At 39.5% G+C, this 23,547-nt stretch overlaps 1 protein-coding gene across 1 annotated transcript in view; it reads left to right on the top strand.

Annotated features, from left to right (window-relative positions):
- The first annotated feature begins 1,797 nt into the window (after positions 1–1,797).
- LOC126481359 (28S ribosomal protein S27, mitochondrial) overlaps positions 1,798–23,547 on the top strand; it is a 63,077-nt gene continuing 41,327 nt past the window's right edge. Inside the window, exon 1 of the mRNA XM_050105057.1 lies at positions 1,798–1,954. Within this exon, the coding sequence (XP_049961014.1) occupies positions 1,882–1,954 (73 nt within the window). The 5' untranslated portion in view covers positions 1,798–1,881. The remainder of the gene's footprint in view (positions 1,955–23,547) is intronic.

The raw sequence follows: 23,547 nt of genomic DNA, 5'->3' as shown, positions 1-23,547 counted from the left end.
GTTTGAAGTCTATGAGTTCCACAGAGCACCCCATTCTGCACTCTCACAATGTCTAATGACTACTGAGGTCGCTGATATGGAGTACCTGGCAGTAGGTGGCGGCACAATGTACCTAATATGAAAAACATATGTTTTTGGAGGTGTCTGGATACTTTTGATCACATAGTGTATAATGATGACCTGTGGACAATGTTAATGTTGACCTTAGCTTTTTGCAGTTGATGAAATTATCTGTAATAAACTTTCATAGATTAAAGTAGCATAAAAATGAAGATCTCGGAGGTGGATAGGATTCTAAAAAATTACAAGCTATAATTACCAGAGGATACTTTCTAATTGCTTGTCGAATGGGTAGACCGTGTGGATGGTCTTGCAGCTTGACTAGCTACAAAAAACATTCCAGCTAAGAAAAGGCACCCATTCATAGTTTCTGCCAACAATAAATCTGACATGCTTCACGAGTCCACAAGCAGAATCAGAAATTACGGGATATTGAATAAAACTAGACAGTAAGTGAAAGATCTTTCACTAAGAAAAAGGTCAGAGAGACTGACTTTCCCAAATGCAGGGAGAGATGATTGATAGCTGTAGCATTCCACAACGTTTACATACTCATATACTAGAGGTTATAGTATGCAGATCTGTGTTCACAGTCCTAGTGCTACAAGAAATTCTGTTAATGATGAACGCACACTTTTATTTATATTGTGTAAATTATCACATTAAGTTACATCTGGGGGAGGGGGGGGAGGGAGATTGACAAACTGTAAACTCTCTGGAACTGAACACTAAATCCAAGTATGGTATCAACTATAATCAAAATCAAATACTAAATGTGTGGGTATACAAAGAAGGGCAGCTTGAATGGGCAACAGTTTTGTTTGCTCTGTGGGGGAATTTACATAGAAATTAAAAACCCTAAACTGACAGGTGCTTGTGCACAGACATCAACTGTCCCATGAAAGACTACATACACAACCTGGAGAACCAATATTGACAAACCTAGCTGTACAATACACTCTTCTCTGCTCCCCCTTGGATCTGCCGTGTAGGGACTGGGAATACAAGATTGCACTAATTACAGATCACACAGTGGTATTTAAGCATTCCAAATGCACACTTTGCAGGATGTGCACCCTTAATGCCCACATAAAGATAAATATCAGGGTACTCTTAAAATTTGTCAATCAAATGCTGGCCCTATCTATTGCATCAGGTAGCTTGTATGTACAAGCACCCTATAGGCATTACGCGCTTTTCATGGAGGCACTTGCCAAGGCAAATAGACATTATTTGTGCCATTGTGTTTGTTGCAGTCAAGCTACTGATACAAAGTTTGCAAAAGTTGAAGAAATAATTAGAGATCAACGTTCATTATAGATGGGTGGGTAACTAAATGAGCTGCACTTGAAAAGCCACAGTGTTTTTGCGAGAAGTTGGTACTGAGATCCGAAACATACAAAAGTAATGTACGAGTTTCGAAACTTTTTTATGTTTCAGGAGCTTCTTGCTGTCGTTGAGCCCTTAGATGAAACGCGAAATACTGTGGTCAATAATGACTTATTACGTGGAAGTATAAAACTTCGTTTTCTTGATGCAAGAAATTCCTTCAGTTCAGCGGAACATATGTATCAACTGTTGTTTTCTGTCCTACGTTTTTCTTTGTTTTTCATTTGGGGTAGCATGCTATTAGTCATTCCCGCTATGACCCTGTATTATTATTATTATTATTATTTTCGGCCTCGCTCCAGCGGGGTGGTATACACTGAACTGTGGTGGAAAAAATTAACTCTGGTCAAAGATACTTCAATAATATTTCGGTAAACAAACGCTTTGTGCGTCTGCTATGGTCTTGTGTTGTGTTCTGTAATGTAGTTCACAATGTTTAGGGCTGTAAGGAAAGTACGACTATTATGTAAGAGATGTGAAGCAGTATCATATATTACAAAAGAAGGTAAGTTTTATTGATAATGTGTAGCATAAACGTTGCGTGGCGGTAAAACGAAATAATCAGCCTCATGGTGTTGGTATAACGTACTACACTGTTCAACTATTGGCGACTATTAGCTTTAAATCAATCGGTACATCAAGTCGTGGTAAATATAAGAGTGTAAATAAATTCAGATACCGGAATCAGAAAAGAACTGCCATTCAAATTCGTTCACCCACTTTATATCGCCAGCATATAGGAACTATGAAGCAAACAAATCCTGGCAGACGTCTTGTCCATCTTCTTGGTCACATCACTAGAATGAAGATAAAGTTCACATAATGCAGATGAATAATGAAGGATTCAAGACTTGTGAGAAGAACTGAAGCTTGTTAAGAGAAAGTTGCTTGAACTTTTGTCCCCATATTAAAGGAACTGATGTATTACTTGTTTTGAAGGGCTCTGGTCCCACTCCTCACCAATCTCAGTAGCCACCAAATCACAAATGGCTGCTATCATCACATGCTGAAGAAAATTTCTGAGTATGTTATATGCAATTGTTAAGTATCTCTTGTCTATTTTACAATCAAATGTTTGAAAACCGGATACAAAAATATGGCAAGTACCTTGCCAAGAGGCCCCCTTTTAATTACTCTTTGATTTCTATGAACAGTATTTTTACTTTTGTTATAATGTAAATCATTTATGGTAAATCATTTATGTTAACACTAAAAATCTGCTAAAATTTAAAGACATCTGTATTGCCATTCTACTTCCCTTTCTGTTGAAACAAAGTAATCAATACACTCATTTTGCATTTCTTCAGTTGACTGTGGCCAATTATACATGTTCATGGGTTCCAGTGCTATATTAGCTGTGGCCCGTCTGTCTTTGTACATTCTCCTTTTTCACACAGACATTTTTGTACCAGTATTGACAAACAAAACTTGTGCAAGTTTGAGAACAACTTCCCGCAACTGGCAAAATTGGCAAGTATTTGCAGCAAGATGCAAGAAACTGTTTCCACTAATTTACACAAGCTACTTCTGGAAGTTGAAAAAACTTGTGGAACTCAACTTGCTGAGGATGTTGACAAGCCAAAGAATTTGCAGGTGTGGCTTCTGAAAGTGATGTGCGGAAGTTTACGTTCTAGTGAACACACACCTTAATAGTCAAATGATATTGGAGCTATATTTAGCATCTAACCAGATATATTTACTTGAGGTACACTTGACACTACTTTCATTTGAAACTGTTATCTGATGATTTGGAAAACCTTCTAAACTATTTAAATAGTCAATCAAAATACAAAATTATACTGGAGGTTTCAATGTTAATTTCGAGAACAGCTGCACAAAGGGGCAGAAACATGTTAATCTGCTAAAAACATAGTCTATGAATGTAAATGCAGAGGATGCCACCAGATACACCAGCAGAAATGAAACTAGTATTGATCAAATATTCACTGATAAATCAATATGTACCAGTAAAGCTGAGGTATTGGATACAGTTTTCTTTGATCATCAAGCATTTAAATTAATTTTAAAAAAATCTCATAAGAAATATAACTGAGAACTACGTTGAGAGAAGATTAATTAATGATGACAGCATTAGGGTCTTTAATATCATGTTTATCATGTTTTAAAAATGGAAACTGGGATACAGAAACCAATGGTTCTGTAGATATAAAATGCAGTATGTTCTTGTCTAATTATATAGACTGCTATAATATTTCATTTCCTCTGAAAATTAACAAAAAATCAAATATATGGATTACAAGTGAAATCAAATAGTCATCAGAAAGTCTTTGAATGCTATATAAATGTGAAAAGCAAAATACTACCTTGAAACCACACTTGAAGTACTATAGGAAAAAGTACAGGGAAGCTGTAGTTGCGGCAAAAAAGAAGCACAGTGATCCCTAAATCAGAAAGAGAAACAACAAAATGAAATTAATGTGGAAAATTATTAATGATTATACAGGCAGACACGATAAAGCAAGTAATAAAATCACCTTAAAACACAGATTTTTTAAAAATTAATTTAAATGCTTGATGATCATTGTGTGTGTGTGTGTGTGTGTGTGTGTGTGTGTGTGTGTGTGTGAGAGAGAGAGGGGGGGGGGGCGCCTTGATGTGTGGCTTTTCAAGTGCCATGGGTGCATCAAGCAGTACCCTCGTGATTTTATATAAAAACTCATTGTTATGGAATGGTAGTACTACCTGAGGTAAAACAAGCTAAAAGCAACAACGGTGAAATTAGATGCTTAGAAAAAATTGTATCTTATAAAATATGACAATTCACATAAAGCAAATGTTGTGGAGAATCAGGCTGCTGGCTTCTTTGCAATACCATGTATTTTACTTACATTTATAAAGAAATTACATCTACATCCATACTCCGCAAGCCACCCGACAGTGTGTGGTGGAGGGAATTACTGCTGCAGCGTGAGATTGTATATAGCAAAGATTATTTCTGTGTTTCAAAATATATACTCGTGTACTCTGGAAATGCATATAATCATGACAGGGCTAGGAAGCTGTACTTATTTGTTACTTGGTTAATTATTCATTCATAGATCATTTTGACATGTCAGTCTAATAGAAAGAAAACATACAAAAAAGATAACTAATTCATATATACATGCACAGAATGTCTACTCTGATGATTATTTATATGTTGTGCATTTTTTGTTTGATTGTTTGTACAATAGTGCTAATGAATGAGGAACAAAATGACACTGTAACCAAAATTTCCAGCCATACATAATTAAACTAATTTGATGCTTTTTATACAATGAGTATCTTGTGCTCAGTCTACAGCCACATCAGAAAATTATTTCAGGCCTCACGTGCACGGGCGCAGGCAGACATTTGGCCTTTACAAATGTCTGCTTGTGTCTGTGTGTGTGTGTGTGTGTGTGTGTGTGTGTGTGTGTGTGTGTGTGTGTGTGTGCGCGCGCCTGTCCTTTTTTCGCCCTAAGGTAAGTCTTTCCGCTCCCGGGATTGGAATGACTCCTTACCCTCTCCCTTCAAACCCACATCCTTTCGTCTTTCCCTCTCCTTCCCTCTTTCCTGATGAAGCAACCATTGGTTGCAAAAGCTAGAATTTTGTGTGTATTTGAGTCTGTTTGTGTTTCTATCGACCTGCCAGCACTTTCGTATGGTAAGTCACATCATCTTTGTGTGTGTGTGTGTGTGTGTGTGTGTGTGTGTGTGTGTGTGTGTATATATATATATATATATATATGGTTATAATAAAGGGAAACATTCCACGTAGGAAAAATATATCTAAAAACAAAGATGATGTGACTTACCAAATGAAAGTGCTGGCAGGTCGACAGACACACAAACAAACACACAAAATTCAAGCTTTCGCAACAAACTGTTGCCTCATCAGGAAAGAGGGAAGGAGAGGGAAAGACGAAAGGATGTGGGTTTTAAGGGAGAGGGTAAGGAGTCATTTCAATCCCGGGAGCGGAAAGACTTACCTTAGGGGGGAAAGAGGACAGGTGCGCGGGCACGCGCGCACACACGCACACACAAGCAGACATTTGTAAAGGCAAAGAGTTTGGACAGAGATGTCAGTCGAGGCGGAAGTACAGAGGCAAAGATGTTGAAAGACAGGTGAGGTATGAGCGGCGGCAACTTGAAATTAGCAGAGGTTGAGGCCTGGCGGATAACGAGAAGAGAGGATATACTGAAGGGCAAGTTCCCATCTCCGGAGTTCTGACAGGTTGGTGTTAGTGGGAAGTATCCAGATAACCCGGACGGTGTAACTCTGTGCCAAGATGTGCTGGCCGTGCACCAAGGCATGTTTAGCCACAGGGTGATCCTCATCACCAGCAAACACCGTCTGCCTGTGTCCATTCGTGTGAATGGACAGGTTGTTGCTGGTCATTCCCACATAGAAAGCTTCACAGTGTAGGCAGGTCAGTTGGTAAATCACGTGGGTGCTTTCACATGTGGCTCTGCCTTTGATCGTGTACACCTTCCGGGTTACAGGACTGGAGTAGGTGGTGGTGGCAGGGTGCATGGGACAGGTTTTACACCGGGGGCGGTTACAAGGGTAGGAGCCAGAGGGTAGGGTAGGTGGTTTGGGTATTTCATAGGGATGAACTAAGAGGTTACAAAGGTTAGGTGGACGGCAGAAAGACACTCTTGGTGGAGTGGGGAGGATTTCATGAAGGATGGATCTCATTTCAGGGCAGGATTTGAGGAAGTCGTATCCCTGCTGGAGAGCCACATTCAGAGTCTGATCCAGTCCCGGAAAGTATCCTGTCACAAGTGGGGCACTTTTGTGCATCTTCTGTGGGAGGTTCTGGGTTTGAGGGGATGAGGAAGTGGCTCTGGTTATTTGCTTCTGTACCAGGACGGGAGGGTACGTGCGGGATGCGAAAGCTTCTTTCAGTTGGTTGGTGTAATGGTTCAGGGATTCCGGACTGGAGCAGATTCGTTTGCCACGAAGACCTAGGCTGTAGGGAAGGGACCGTTTGATGTGGAATGGGTGGCAGCTGTCATAATGGAGGTACTGTTGCTTGGTTTGATGTGGACGGACATGTGAAGCTGGCCATTGGACAGATGGAGGTCAACGTCAAGGAAAGTGGCATGGGATTTGGAGTAGGACCAGGTGAATCTGATGGAACCAAAGGAGTTGAGGTTGGAGAGGAAATTCTGAAGTTCTTCTTCACTGTGAGTCCAGATCGTGAAGATGTCATCAATAAAACTGTACCAAATTTTGGGTTGGCAGGTCTGGGTAACCAAGAAGGCTTCCTCTAAGCGACCCATGAATAGGTTGGCGTACGAGGGGGCCATCCTGGTACCCATGGCTGTTCCCTTTAATTGTTGGTATGTGTGGCCTTCAAAAGTGAAGAAGTTGTGGGTCAGGATGAAGCTGGCTAAGGTAATGAGCAATGAGGTTTTAGATAGGGTGGCAGGTGATCGGCGTGAAAGGAAGTGCTCCATCGCAGCGAGGCCCTGGACATGCGGAATATTTGTATATAAGGAAGTGGCATCAATGGTTACAAGGATGGTTTCTGGGGGTAACAGATTGGGTAAGGATTCCAGGCGTTCGAGAAAGTGGTTGGTGTCTTTGATGAAGAATGGGAGACTGCATGTAATGGGTTGAAAGTGTTGATCTACGTAGGCAGAGATACGTTCTGTGGGGGCTTGGTAACCAGCTACAATGGGGCGGCCGGGATGATTGGGTTTGTGAATTTTAGGAAGAAGGTAGGGGTCGGTGGTGTCAAGAGGTTGATGGAGTCAGTTGAAAGGTTTTGTAGGGGGCCTAAGGTTCTGAGGATTCCTTGAAGCTCCGTCTGGACATAAGGAATGGGATTACCTTGGTAAACTTTGTATGTGGTGTTGTCTGAAAGCTGACGCAGTCCCTCAGCCAATTACTCCCGACGATCAAGTACCGTGGTCGTGGAACCCTTGTCCGCCGAAAGAATGACGATGGATCGGTCAGCCTTAAGATCACAGATAGCCTGGGCTTCAGCAGTGGTGATGTTGTGAGTAGGATTAAGGTTTTTTAGGAAGGATTGAGAGGCAAGGCTGGAAGTCAGAAATTCCTGGAAGGTTTGGAGAGGGTGATTTTGAGGAAGAGGAGGTGGGTCCCGCTGTGACGGAGGACGGAACTGTTCCAGGCAGGGTTCAATTTGGATAGCGTCTTGGGGAGTTGGATCATTAGGACTAGGATTAGGATCATTTTTCTTCATGGCAAAGTGATATTTCCAGCAGGGAGTACGAGTGTAGGATAGTAAATTATTGACAAGGGCTGTTTGGTTTATTCTGGGAGTGGGGCTGAAGGTGAGACCTTTGGATAGGACGGAGGTTTCGGATTGGGTGAGAGGTTTGGAGGAAAGGTTAACTACTGAATTAGGGTGTTGTGGTTCCAGGTTGTGTTGATTGGAATTTTGAGGTTTTGGAGGGAGTGGAGCTGGAAGTGGGAGATTGAGTAGATGGGAGAGACTGGGTTGGTGTGCAATGAGAGGAGGTTGAGGTTTGCTGGAAAGGTTGTGAAGGGTGAGTGAGTTGCCTTTCCGGAGGTGGGAAACCAGGAGGTTGGATAGTTTTTTTGAGGTGGAGGGTGGCATGCTGTTCTAATTTGTGGTTGGCCTGTAGGAGGATGCTCTGAACAGCCGGTGTGGATGTGGGAGAGGAAAGATTAAGGACTTTTATTGGATAGGAGTTGACGGGTGTGTTCATTGGCTGAGTTGATGTGTAGGTGAAGGATTAGGTGGGTGAGGGCAATGGATTGTTCAGTTTGGAACTGGTATAGGGACTGATGGAAAGAAGGGTTGCAGCCAGAGATGGGAACTTTAAGTGTGAGGCCTTTGGGGGTAATGCCAAATGTCAGACAAGCCTGAGAAAATAAAATATGGGAGCGTAATCTGGCTAGGGCGAAGGCATGTTTGCGGAGGGAATGTAAATAAAACTTAATGGGGTCTTTGTGGGGGTATTGTGAGGGTGACATGGTATTAGAAGGTGGAAAGTGTAACATGAGGCTGAAATGAAAATGAAAATAAAAAAAAATATATGGGGAGAGATAAAGGTGAACTAGAAAGCAACTGGAGATCTAGTGTGAAAAAAGGCGAAAAGGTGTTGGTAAAAGCTGGGCTATGTTGATCCTGTGGTGAACTTGGGTTGGTAGACAACGATGTGCGCAAAGGTTAGGTGGTTGTGTTGCCGCCAAAACACATTAAAGGGTGGAGAAATTCGGGAAAATTTCGAAAAAACTGCGTGTAAATGTATTAAAAGGAGTGGTTTTGTGGGGGCAGATTATGAGAATGAGGCTAACGATTGTCTGACGAAGAAATAATGACGTTAAAACCTGTGGGAAGCGGCTAAAAATGATCAGTGATGTGGGAAAACGGAAATGGAAATAAAGCGAAAGTTATTAGAACTAGCCGAAATGGTTATTTAAAAGGTGAAAGATACTGTTTGTGAACTAGAAACGGTGGATTTTATAGCAGCGGTAGTGTTGAAAGCGGAAAAAAAATTTTTTGGTTATGGTTTGGAAGTGGGTTACGCATTATTGAGTATATATAGGCGGGATAAAATCGTATAGTAGATTACGGTAAAAAGGAGAAGGTGAATACAAAGTGAAACTACTGGCAAAAACAGAAAGGGAAAATAAGACGACAGAAAAGATTTCAAAATGCAACAGTGACAATAACAAACGTAATTGTTGGGTTCAAATTAATGATATGAATATAATAGAGAGAAACATTTCACGTGGGAAAAATATATCTAAAAACAAAGATGATGTGACCAAATGAAAGCGCTGACAGGTCGATAGACACACAAACAAACACAAACATACACACAAAATTCAAGCTTTCGCAACCAACGGTTGCTTCATCAGGAAAGAGGGAAGGAGAGGGAAAGACGAAAGGATGTGGGTTTTAAGGGAAAGGGTAAGGAGTCATTCCAGTCCCGGGAGAGGAAAGACTTACCTTAGGGGGAAAAAAGGACAGGTACACATATCCATCCGCACATACACAGACACAAGCAGACATTTGTAAAGGCAAAGAGTTTGGGCAGAGATGTCAGTCGAGGCGGAAGTACAGAGTCAAAGATGTTGTTGATAGACAGGTGAGGTATGAGCGGCGGCAACTTGAAATTAGCGGAGGTTGAGGCCTGGCGGATAACGAGAAGAGAGGATATACTGAAGGGCAAGTTCCCATCTCCGGAGTTCTGACAGGTTGGTGTTAGTGGGAAGTATCCAGATAACCCGGATGGTGTAACACAGCCATGGGTACCAGGATGGCCCCCTCGTACGCCAACCTATTCATGGGTAAAAGTGTAGAAATGGCTGAAAAATGATTTAAAGATAACTGTCTAATTATTAAAGACAAGAAAACTGTATTGATAAATTTCAGCCATATAAGGAACAAAAATAGGTCCAACATAAAGTTTACATTAGGGAATAGCCAAATTCAGCAACAGAATCACATAAAATTTTAGAATTGTTGGTTGATGGACATTTAAGATGGGAAAAACATATTATTTATTTATTTAGTGTATGCCTCATAACATCACAGTAAAAATTACAGAAACAACATGATTTAAAAAAAAAAAATCACATATGTATAAACAGAACAATAAATAACAGTTTGTATATAAGGACACCACCAATTGTAAATTTACACTCACAGAAGAGCAATCACAAACAAACGTCCAGCTTAGATAATATATAGTAGATTGCCTCTTGGGTCGCCATTAGGAAATCCTGTGGGTCACCCTCATATGCCCTTAGTGGGCATTCCTGCACGATGTGTTTGACCGTCTGTCTCTGCTGAGACGAGCGGCCGAAGGAAGTTTACCCCATCTGTGTAAGGAGTCTTATCAATTTATATAATTAGGGAAAAACATATAGAAATGCTTAACAAAAAATTTAGCAAATTGTGTAACATATTAAGAATGCTTAAAGATTGTTGCAATGCTGAAACAGTATTAAATGCTTGCCATGCCTACATGCACAGTCTATTAAGATATGACATACAATTCTGAGTAAATACCTCTTTTGTTAAGCAATCTTTTTAAACTTCAAAAGAAAGCTATTAGATTAATAAAGGATTTTGCTTACAGAAAATCATATAGAGGTATTTTTAAGGAATTAAAAATCATGACCATGCCATCTAAATTTATATTTGAAAGTATAGGCTTCATTAAGAGCCGTAGAGAGTTTTCAAACAAGAGATAGGGATGGCTGTCATAGGGATGTACACAGTAAATCTGAGTATCAGGACAGTGTAGTGTATGAGCCAAAATCTTCTACTGTGCACTGCCAGATAATGTAAAATAAATACCAAACATTAATCTCTGTAAACAAAAGTTCATAGTTATCAAAGTATTCCTAGGCAAAACTAAACTCCTTTCACTAATGTACTCATGTGTCTTAAATATGTACCTGTCTTCTGTGCTATTTAAGCGGATATGAAATTCCACATGTTGTTATGCCTCTTTAACTGCAATATTTAATACTTTAGTAAAATTGACCAAGATATTGAAGTGATTTTTCAGCAATATGTCTATTTTCTCTGTATTTATGTACAAAATTTTATTTCGCTTGTGCCTCATTAAGTTGCAAACTGTTTATGTTACTACAGTCCTGAAGATGTGTTCATAAGAAAGGATCTTGCCTTGATGTAAAATTACAAGTTTCTTTGACAGTGTAATTGAACTTTGAATGTAATAAAATGGGTGCTAAGTAAATAAATGTTTGATAGTGTCTTCCCCATTAAGAGCAGTGTTCTGGGTTGTTAATATGATATTTTCAATCCAGCAGTATACTTGTTTCATTATTTTGAAGGAACATGTTTTACAAGCTAAACAATATGGAGTTGTAGTGAAGGTTTCCTGAAAGTCAACAAATGTATCATCAACCTGAACTCTTTACCATCTACAGTCTTAAATTTAGTGAATAAACTCTGTCTACCGTACCTGCCTAGTCACTCAACTACATTTCAAGAGTAGACATTACAATGCATTTTCTTTCTAAAAGTAGTTGCTGCACTGCTTTGTGAATTGTACAAATTTTACTTGGCAGAAAATTCCAATTGTTCACTAGCTTAAGGATAGCCTATCATTATGTTAGTCATGTTTGTTCAGATATTTTGATAATTACCATAGCGTACTCATTATACTACACCACTTTCACAGTTTGTATTTTGAAATAGACAAAAATATTTAATTGGTAGATGTGTATTTCAGAAATAGTATTGATAATTATTGGCCACATTAACTGCTAGCAACTCATAGTAAACCTTTGCAGAAAATAATTTTGCTCGAGAAATGTTTAGTTCGTAAGAGAAGCAACTCATTGGTTATGGAACTTGATCTGTATTTGGAAGGAGCAGGATTGTAATCCCCATCTATTCACCCTTATGTAGATTTTCAGCTGTTACAATATATGATGAATGCTGAAATTGTTCCTACAACAAAGCCATGGCCGATTTCCTTCCCCTTTCTCCTCCTATCCGTGTTCATGCTTTTAATGGTCTTGGGGTGTTAAACTATACAATTTCTTCCTTCTCTAACTTCTAATTTCTCTGCTGGAATAAAATACTGAACCAATCAACATTCTGGACTGCCAAAGGGTCTTTGCACAGAATGTGGTTTTGGTACCATAGTTTTGTCCTGAGACGGAAATGATAATTTCTAAAACAAATCACTACTTGTAGGGCACTATATTTGTCATTGGGCTCACATTTGTAAATAATCTTTCATTGCATTCGTTAAATTCCACGATTTCAGCAAGACGTTTCTGTCCACTATAGACGTCCATATTGACAGAGAGTTTTCTCATGTTGCAACAAAAATTAGTGAGAATCATTAATGGACAGACTTTCAGCAGAGATACAGAAAATGTTGAATGTACAGGTTGTTCAGTTTTTACTTCTTGGAGAACTTATTCATCAATAATGAGAGAATGAGGCAAAGACAATATGTGAAGCAGGGTTCAAAATATTTGTGTATTTAGACTTGTGAAATTGTGCTGAAAACACACACTTGACAGCTCTCATAATGCTATAAAGAGGGTTTTGAATTAATCTAGAGAAAATGTAAGATCATTTCCTATTAATCAATTACAATATATTAATAGAGGCTGAAATAATTTTCTGATGTGGCTGTAGACTGAGCACAAGATACTCATTGTATAAAAAGCATCAAATTAGTTTAATTATGTATGGCTGGAAATTTTGGTTAAAGTGTCATTTTGTTCCTCATTCATTAGCACTTTTGTACAAACAAACAAACAAAAAATGCACAACATATAAATAATCATCAGAGTAGACATTCTGTGCATGTATATATGAATTAGTTATCTTTTTTGTATGTTTTCTTTCTATTAGACTGACATGTCGAAATGATCTATGAATGAATAATTAACCAAGTAACAAATAAGTACAGCTTCCTAGCCCTGTCCTGATTATATGCATTTCCAGAGTACACGAGTATATATTTTGAAACACAGAAATAATCTTTGCTATATACAATCTCACGCTGCAGCAGTAATTCCCTCCACCACACACTTTCAGGTGGCTTGCGGAGTATGGATGTAGATGTAATTTGTTTATAAATGTAAGTAAAATACATGGTATTGCAAAGAAGCCACCAGCCTGATACTCCATGTGAATTGTCATATTTTATAAGATACAATTTTTTCTAAGCATCTAATTTCACCGTTGTTGCTTTTAGCGTGTTTTACCTCAGGTAGTACTACCATTCCATAACAATGAGTTTTTATATAAAATCACGAGGGTACTGCTTGATGCACCCATGGCACTTGAAAAGCCACACATCAAGCCACCCTCCCCCCCTCACACACACACACACACACACACACACACACACACACACACACACACACACACACCAACACTTCCCCTGAGTCCTTCTAAATGGCTGACAAGTATCTCGGGGAGCTCAGCATTCGCTTGCTGGGGAAGGGCTCGGTGAACCCAGTTCTGCTGAGCTGGGCCTGGCAAATTGCCACCAGTTCTTTGTAACCATAAGCTCTGGGCATGTTTCAGTGACCACCGTATGGCACAGTGGTGGAAGGTTGTGTGTCAAGGGGAATGGGGATATTACCTCATCTGCGCAGATCGTGAGGATGGTAGAAACCTCTATAAAAGACCCACAATCTCTAGATCTGCTGCACACTGATGAGATGTGTGACGGTTGTGGAGCAAGAGTCATTAGCAGGCAATCTCAGTTGTATAAGGCTTACCCATGCAATTGAGAGTCTGTCTTGGTGGACCTATATGTTCCTAGCTGCTTTGGGAAACACCGTGGCGAATCCACTCGGTACCTTTACTCCCAGTGTGATGTCTGTATCACCATAATCCTCATGAAAATAATATTGCATTTATTAATGGGGCTCAGGGAGTCTTCAGTCAGAAATTGTTTGTAGTGCTCAAGAGGGAGGAGGGATGTGTGAGAAAGTGTCCCCTTTCCATATTCATAAAGCATAAGAAGGGCTTCCTGGTACCTTAAAGTCCGTTAAATGGATTTTAAATGGCACCATGTTGGTTGAGACTATCAGGGCAAAGCAGGTGGGACCTCTTGGGAAGTCACAAAAATTAAGTGACTATGACATAATTGTTGAGTTACACAATGCTCTCAGGTCAGGCAAGGATGTGGTCACATTTCATGATATTACGGGCATAGACATCTCAGAACTCAAAACAAGAATGAGCATCACAGGGGATAGTAGATGCGGAACAAAGGATGTGAGAAATTAATGGAGTGATTGAGGAGACTGCTAACTTCATTGTGCCCTTCAATTCTCAAACACTGCTGGAACACACCATGGCACGGTTCCTCTGACTTAAGGTTCTTACTTGCCTAACCCTATGATTGCTACAAATGCTAGCTATTTCGCCATACATGGTGAGTTTTGGACATGATGCATGAAGTGTGGAAAGGCAGCCCACGAATCTGGAACTGAATATCCCTCTCCAGCAATAAGCATTTCACTGTCCTGAGAGCTACGCAGGCTGTGGCGGAGACTACCCAGTTTTCTCAGAGGAATGCAAAATTCAGAAAATAACTGATGAAGCAGATTCCCTGTGCTGAAACCAGAAAAGATTTAAAGGCGACAAAGCCTCCTATCTTTACCTCTTTATGTGCTTCCTTTGCAAAGAAATCTGTTACAAAGCCAGAAGTTTTGAGGGGGGGGGAATAACGTCCAGTGTCCCATTATCCATCATCCATACCTGTAGGTGCATCATATGGTGGTACATATTGCTATAAAGCATAGCAACACGTCTCACTTTCCTTTTACTAGACCGATGAAAGCTGTGTGTGTGAAAAATGTGACTTAATTAGCAGTAGAGTAAAAAGCATCTACTGTGCCCAGATATGATGGAATTTATGTGCAGATATGAGAAAGAAAAATGTGGGCACATCGCAGGACACAACAACGGCTGTGTAACTTGAACTGGCCAGTGACAGGTCGCTTGCACTTTGCAGTGATGCTTTGGGAGTGCTGTGGACTCCAAAGAAGAAAGGGGCCTGATGACAATGGCCAAGCACAAAAGAAAAATGAATGTTGTTATATAGACTCTATGCCATGCTGTCTGGAGTTAATTACGGACTTCTGGTTTTGCCAAAGCATTGAAGCATCATGTATGAAATGTCTGAAAAGCTTTGTTAATTAATAATTGTTGTGAGTTTATAACTTATTTGAATATAGAAGAATTATAGAGACAGTGTTTTGTGATTTCATAGTGAGTTTATTTAAATGCAGAAGCTCTCTTATAGCCCTCACCCCACTGCAAGTGGAAACAAAGTCCGTGGTTAAATACGTGGCACTTAATAGCAATACCTGAAATACAAGAGAAAACAAGATGCTGACCAGGAAATTTGGAAAAGAATGTAACTATTATTACAGGAGAACGAGCGAAGACTTTGCATCTCACAATATATAGATTACTTGAAGTCAACCCACATCAAGGAAAAAACCACCTCAACCAGTACTTTTGAAAGCAGAGAGAGTAAATATATGAGATGTGTGAGAAGAGTAATGAGACTGACTTTTTATCTATTAAAGTTTTTATTGTTTTCGAACAACAGTATTGTCCCCTTCAAAGTAGTTCCCTTCGGCAGCTGTACAGCAGCAGAATCATTGTTCCCAGTCTTAGTAGCAGTGCTGAAAGGCTACAGCAGGTAGGGCATTTAACGTGTCAGTCACATTCTTTTGACTGTTCTCCAGACTCCAAAAATGACATCCTTTTAAGAATTTTTCAATTTCAGAAAAAGGAAAAAGTCACAAGGTCTTGTGACATGGCATTGCCATGATGCAGCATCCACTTGTCTGCAATGTCTAGCCTCACTCAAGTCACCCTTTTCCTGAGCCCTTCAAAGACATCTTTGTAAAACACATGGTTGACAGTTTGTTCTGGCGGAACAAATTCTTTGTGCATAACAACCCATACTGTCAAAAAAGCAAATCATCATTGTTTTGATCTTTGATTTGGTCATTTGAGCTTTTTTCTTTCAAGGAGATGTTTCAGTGCCTCTCCTCACTTTGTCTCAGGATCATACTCAAAAATCCAGGATTCATCACCTGTGATCTCACGACTGAACCATTCGTGGTCATTGGCAATTGTCTCAGAAAGATCAAGGCACATGTTTCTTTGATTGTCCTGCTCAGTTGTGAGGTTTTACGGTAACATTTTGGCACAACCTTTTGCATGTGCAAATCTGTAACGTGGCACTGTGGTACCATGACGTGTGTTCAGCTTAACACATTAGGAGTGACAGGAGTATGTGGGGGAATTGAGCGTTGTTCATTGTTCATTCAAAACAGTTTTAAATTTATTGAGCCACAAAATTATTATTATTATTATTATTATTATTATTATTATTATTACAAATGCAAATTGAGCACCAGATAATTGTTGTGAATTAAAGTGATTTTAACAAGGGATCAATATTTCATTGGAACAAATGTAGAACAGAAGCATTTCACGAAGTAGTTGCAATTAGATAAATGACTCAACTCAAACTCACTAGATTCAGAAACCATAGTACAAACACCTAAATGATGAGTATGCTTGCAGAACAAAATCTTTAAATAAGTATGAAACCTGAGCATAGTGCAACACTAACCCAGTTTTTCCTATAAAAACTCATCCTTACAGGACATTGGTACGCTAGCCCTTCACCACAGTGTCCCGAACAGGGCAGGAAAATTCCTCAATGTCTCAGTGCATCCAATTGCTGCCTGTTAACTGCCCTACAGCTTCCTATTGTGTACCTTGGATAGTTTACAAATACACCAATATCTGAAATATCACTGGTAGTCCAACAAGGACATAGTACAACCTGTGTCAAGCAAGGCACATACTGGCTCATTGTTGAGGTAAGTACAAGCGAAAGGCAAGGAAGGAACTTTACACCCACCATGTTGTTACAAGATCGCAGAAAGATATATCAAGCTGAGCATCTACCTTTATCCAACTGTTCAAAATCTTCTCTTGGGGAGCATGACAGTTCCGAGTAAAATGTCTGAGTTCATTGCAACAATAGCAAAGCCCTTGCATCTTCTTGCCCTGGTCCGAGGTGTTAGGTTTAGTGTGAGAAACCCAATGATATTAGTAACCCAATGATATTAGTAACCAAAATATCTAGGCCTTGGTAAGTGACTGGTTCTTTTGAAAACAAAATGTGGGAATGATCCTCGGGATGAATTCCTTGTACAATGAATTCCACAGTGCGCTGAACACGAAAAATATGCTGATTGATTAAATCATTCAGAACTCTTTCAGAGAGCCGTTCTCTTAAAATGCAGGTACACAATTCTCATACACTGCAATGACTATCTAAGACAGTTGCTGAATGAATCTTTACACAAAGAGGATATCACATGAAAAACTACTATACCTCCCAAGGAATATTAAAAACACTGAGCTGCCTTTCCAGGTTGACTGGAAACACAAAACCTTCACTAAATAAGGTATAGCATCAATTGCTAAATAGTATATTCCTTGTATCACCCTGCAAAGGGGAATCAGAAGCTAGGTGAAATTAGCAGAATCATAGCATGTTCATACACGCCTGGTGGACCTTGGTCCTGATCGGTCAGTGCTTCCACATAAACTCCTTTTCCCACTCTAAAAGCACTTAACCTCATCTGGAAGGCCATTACCCCAATGAGTAATTCGCTAACTCTGCCTTTTAAAGAAGGTCAGTCATTACCAAACTTATATCCTTAGTGCAATTACTTGAGTGAGTATTCTGTGCCTGAAACCTATAGATTTGGGACTGAGAAGGGGAACTGACTTTTAAGAAGTTGATATTCTTTCCCAAATCACTGAGAGAGGCCAAACATTATTCCTGTGTGGCACTTACCTGCCCAATATGATGTGGCATAATTTCACTGGGAGAGCAAGGACACTGTGAGTACATATCCCATATGTCACTGTCTTCAGACTGGCCACAAATCATGAACTCGTACCTAAACTGCCCCTTGCGCAATACATCCACCCTGATCACCTGATGTGGTTCTTCTATGTCTGCCTTAATCTGTCATGATAGGTAACAGAATTTGGCAGGTTTAAGATTCCTTAGTTAAGAAAAACGCATGCTTGCGTGCACACACAGACACAGACACAGACACACACACACACACACACACACACACACACACACACACACACACAAAAAAAAAATAGTAAACTTTACAAACAGTAAAAGATAAAAATACCAAACATAATTGGCAGAATACAGACAGCAGTGGTGCCTTAAGAAGTGATCACCAACAGTGTATCCTAAGACCAGTCAAGGCTTCCAGATTATAACTGCCTTCTATAATACAATAAAACTCTTTAAGAAAAGTGAGAAAATGTGTATTACAACAACCCATTTTAATTTAATTGAAAAAAAGATTGCTTTGAGGCAGGTTCCAACTTTCAATAAATTCAAACATGAAATACCAAAAAATGGGAAAAAATTACAGCCTGTGCAGTAGCCTGGACATGATAACTGGACATTATAACTTATAAAGTACGGCCAACAGGTGAACACAATAAAACGGAGACACTTGGCATTAGAAGCCCAAAGTGAAAACAAATGACATCCAAGAGGGAGAATGAGTATAGCATTGTTAGATTGACATGAACATGTCAAAGACGCATTAATAAGCAATATGGGCAGGTGTCAAAAGGAAGAAGAAAGTGATGACCCCAACAGGGCAAACAGATAAACTGTCGAATAATATTCCAAGAACAGTGCTAAACATTCCACTGCTCAGATGTGAGGAAAACCACTAACACATGAGGATAATTACGGCGCTCACTCAGTCTTAATGTGTCCAGCAGCAGCAAGGCTTTGTTCTCTAGATAAACCAGCATCAACAGAGAGATCTGGAAAACAGAACATGTGACATGTCCCCTGTTCAGGAATGTCCTCCTTGGCATGTTTACATTGTTTCTCCTGACTTGCCCAGCGATCTCCTAACAGAGTCCGTCCATACCCAGCACCTTGTAGTCAAATCAGATTGCCAGTGACAGCTGCATAGCCTGCTATCTCTAAACAAACCAAAGAGAGTCTCATTTTGCAACACCACAGACATACTCGCGAGTCTGGCCCGAGGTATTGACCTTGCAGCATGACTCAAAATCTTTGATCAAAATTTGATGTACAGTGAAAGTGTTTAAGTTTAATAGGTCACTGTTCATCCTTATTGTTAAATGTTGATCTGATCTCACTAAAGCACACATGCTGGACATTTTTGTCGGTATGTGGATTTTAAGACCGCCCTGAACGAGGTTCATCTTCATGTTCATGGCCTTCCAAAAATGATTTGTGTCAGCGAAAAAACTTATGCTCTTGATAGAGAATGTTCCCCATAGGCCTGTTTTAAATTCTCAAAGATTGTCCTAAAGGATTCCCCAAGTTTAACACAAAACTTGATCGCATAACATCGCTCTACATTCCATTGTTCTGTTTTTCGTAACACACAAAAAGTCTCAACTTCACTGATGGCACTCTCAGAAATCACCTGATGGCTTTACTGGGCTGAAACTCAGACTGAGGTTCTTGAATGGACGAAGACTCCAGTCTACACAAGTAGAACAACACAGCATTGCTAGATAGCTCACAGTGTTGTCTGTCTCACTACTTTTCTCGCACACCGCATATAGCAATCGAGACAGCTGTGGCACAAGAGTGTTAGGACATTTCCACAGTGAGCATCAAGAAAGTGCTCTAAAAGCAGAGAACCTCTCAACTTTCCACTTTCCCATCATCATCAAAAGTAAAGAGAGTGGCTAAATGGCCATGGCTTTTGGATCTAAAGCTGCACTGGGCACCACCAAGTGTCGTTATGGCACGCGAAACTGATGAGGACATCATCAAGGTGGTAGATGCCTCATCACCAGGCCCAGGCAGCCCCTCTACTCCTTCTCACTCTAGAAATGCCTCAGTGCCTGGGCCAAAGAGAGGGGTAAATCAAAACTGTGCCACTGAAATGTCTCCCATCAGTTGAGTGGAATATGAATGGATACAGGACATATTTGGAGGAATTGAGACTCATTGTACAGGCGAGATCTTTTTGCCTCTGTCTTGGAGAGACTCATTTTAAAGAAACATGTGCAAGTACTTGGAGGCTATCACATCCACAAGAAAGACAACCTTACTGGTGACAGGATGAAGGATGGGTAGCATTTTTCGTCAAGGACACATTCGATTCCACATGTGCCCATTTCACTAGGCATGGCCTGCACCTCAATAGGTATGGAAAGGGGAGGCTGGCATAGCTTATAGGTGGCAGTGTAGTGGGTGGGGGTGGGATCACTCATGGAAAAATTCCAGCCGGCCAGAGTGGCCGAGCTGTTCTAGGTGCTACAGTCTGGAACCGTGCGACCACTACAGTCGCGGGTTCGAATCGTGCCTCGGGCATGGATGTGTGTGATGTTCTTAGGTTAGTTAGGTTTAAGTAGTTCTAAGTTCTAGGGGACTGATGACCTCAGCAGTTAAGTCCCATAGTGCTCAGAGCCATTTAGAAAAATTCCTGTTGTAGTTGGTGTTAGAGCAGCACTTTTTTTTTTTTTATTGAAGTCAGCTGATAGGAATACCTGTTTAAAGGAAGTCCCCCTGACTAAGGAATCACCTTCAGAGGTGGTCAGGTATCCAAGTAGAGAAGGAAGCAGCATATTTCATCAAAATATAAGAGGTATTAGATACAAAGTTAGTGAACTTGTTTATAGATATTGACTCTGACATTATTGGTATATCAGAACACCACTTAAATAATTTGACAAATCAGAGGCTTCCTTTACCAGGATACAGATTAGCTGGTTGTTTTTCGAGGAGTTCCTTGCGAAGTAGAGGAGTGGCCATGTACATATAAAAACTGTATTCCGTTTGAGTCCACAGATGTATCATGGCACTAAACTGAACAGATATTTGAATGTTGTGCAGAGGCAGTTGAATTTAGTGAAACTAAACTTGTAATTCTTATTTTTTATATATATATATCCCCTAACTCTGACTTCAGAGCATTTCTGCTCAAGCTAGAGAGGGTTCTTGATTCACTTACAGGAAGTAACAGAAATTAGTTATATTAATTTTGTATATGATTGTGCAAGAAAAATGATGTTGGTATATCTCCTAAACTCATATGCTCTGATGCAGACTGTGTTTCTTCCAACTAGGGTGCAGGGGAATGCTGGCACAGCCATGGACAGTATTTTTATTCTTTCTTCATTACTAGAAGGGCATTCTGTTAGTAAAAAGGTGAATGGTCTTTCAGACCGTGAGACAAAAGTTTTAACACTAAAAGGCTTTTGCACTCAAACAAATGTCACATATAATTACAAACTGTGTAGGAAAGCTAATCCAATGGCAGTAGAGAGTTTTTTAAACCTCTTCAAGGAACTATAGTGGCAGGATGTTTATACTGCCGATAACATAGATGACAAATATAATCCTTTCCTTAACACATTTCTCATGTTTTTTGAGAGTTGCTTTCCATTACAACATTTTAAACAGAGTGTTAGCAGTAAAAGGCAGCCTGGGTGGCTGACTAGTGGGATGAAGATATCATGTAGAACAAAGCAAGAATTACATCAAAATGTTAGAAGTATTCACAATCAAGCTACAGTAGTCCGTTACAAACAGTATTGTAAAGTGCTTAAAAATGTTATTAGGGAGGTAAAGAGTATGTGGTATGCAAATAGAATAGCCAATTACTGGATAAAATGAAATGGAAGTGGCTGGTCAGCAGCACAAGGTTGAAAATATAGAGTCAGTTCATAGTAAAAATATTTCTGTTGCTGATAAGTCAGATATATGTACAGTATTTAATGATCATTACTGGTGAGTTAAATAAAGACTTAGTTTCGTCAGGGAATTATATAACTCTCTTGGAAAATGGCTTTCCGTGACATGTCTGAAATACTCCTCTGTGCTACTGACAAGGGAGAGATTGACTCAATAATTAAAATACTGAAGACTACGGACTCTCGTGGATATGATGGAGTGCCTAGCTGAATATTAAAGTGTAGTGCTGCGCATGTTAGCCCCGTACTTAGCCATATTTGTAATTTTTCCTTTAGGAATGGTCAGTTTCCTGAATGTTTAAAGTACTCGGTAGTAAAGCCATATTATAAAAAGGGAGAAAGGAATAATGTAGACAATTTTAGGCCTATTTGTATGCCATCACTGTTCGCCGAAGTTATTGAAAAGGCTGTGTATGTAAGGATAATTGATCATTTTATATCACATAATTTGTTATCAAATGTACAGTTCAGCTCTAGAAATTGTTTAACAACTGAAAATGCTATATTCTCTTTTCTCTGTGAGGTACTGGATGGATTAAACAAAAGGTTTCGAATGCTAGGCATATTTTTTGATTTACTAAGGCATTTGATTGTGTTGATCACAAAATATTGCTCCAGAAGTTGGACCATTACGGAGTACAGGGAGTAGCTCACATTTGGTTCACTTCTTGCTTTACCAACAGACAGGTCATTATTCACAGTGTTGAGAATGACTGTGACGTGAGGTCTGAGTGCAGTACAGTCAAATGGGGGGTGCCCCAGGGATCAGTGATAATCCTAAAATATTTCTGTTTCCTGATGACACTAGCATGGTAGTAAAGGATGTTATGTGTAACATTTGTCTGTTTCAAATAGTGCTGTTCATGACAGAAGTTTGTGGCTTGCAGAAAATAAACTAATGCTAAATCACACTAAGACTCAGTTTTTACAGTTTCTAACAAACAATTCTACAAAACTTGATGTTTTAATTTCACAGAATGGGCATATGATTTGTGAAACTGAACAGTTCAAATTTCTAGGTGTTCAGATAGTAAGCTGTTGTGGAAAGCCCATGCTCAGGATCTTGTTCAAAGGTTTAATCCTGTCATTTTCACTACTCGAACGATATCTGAAGTGAGTGATCGTTCGACATGAAAAGTAATGTACTTTGCTTATTTTCATTTGCTTGTTTCGTATGGTATTATATTTTGGGGTAACTCTTCCCATACTCAAAGAATATTTTTGGCTCATAAATGGACAGTTAGGGCAATAAGTGGTGTAAGGTTGCGAACATGTTGTCAACTCCTGTTCACTAGTGTGGGTATTTTGACATTGCTCTCTCAATATATATTTTCTTTGTTGTCATTTCTTGTTAACAATATCAGCTTATTCCCAAGAATTAGCAGCTTTCACTCAGTTAATACTCGGCAGAAATGCAATTTGCATTTGAATCGCACTTCCTTAACTCTTGTGCAGAAAGGTGTGCAGTATACTGCTGCATCCATTTTCAATAAGCTACCCCAAGAATTCAAAAATCTTAACAGTAATCCACGTACTTTTAAATTGAAACTGAAGTGTTTCCTCATGGGTCAATCCTTCTATTCTGTTAGGGAGTTCCTTGAAAAATTAAGCTAATTCGTATGTTATATTGTTGATTGTGTTTACTTAAACTTATGGCTTGACTTTTATTTGGGTTCATAAACATTTCATTTTATTTTTTGTTACTTTTACGTTGTAATTTCGTGCATGACCTTGGAGATTTGATCCTCAATTTGTTCGTATGGAACTAGATGTGTAAGTAAATAAAATAAATAAAATGTTCCAAGCAATGTGAGATTGCAAT

This window comes from Schistocerca serialis, chromosome 5 (assembly GCF_023864345.2).
Source record: "Schistocerca serialis cubense isolate TAMUIC-IGC-003099 chromosome 5, iqSchSeri2.2, whole genome shotgun sequence".
NCBI lineage: Eukaryota > Metazoa > Arthropoda > Insecta > Orthoptera > Acrididae > Schistocerca > Schistocerca serialis.
The sequence above is the reverse complement of the archived record's forward strand: the minus strand, read 5'-3'. Positions and strand labels throughout refer to the sequence as shown.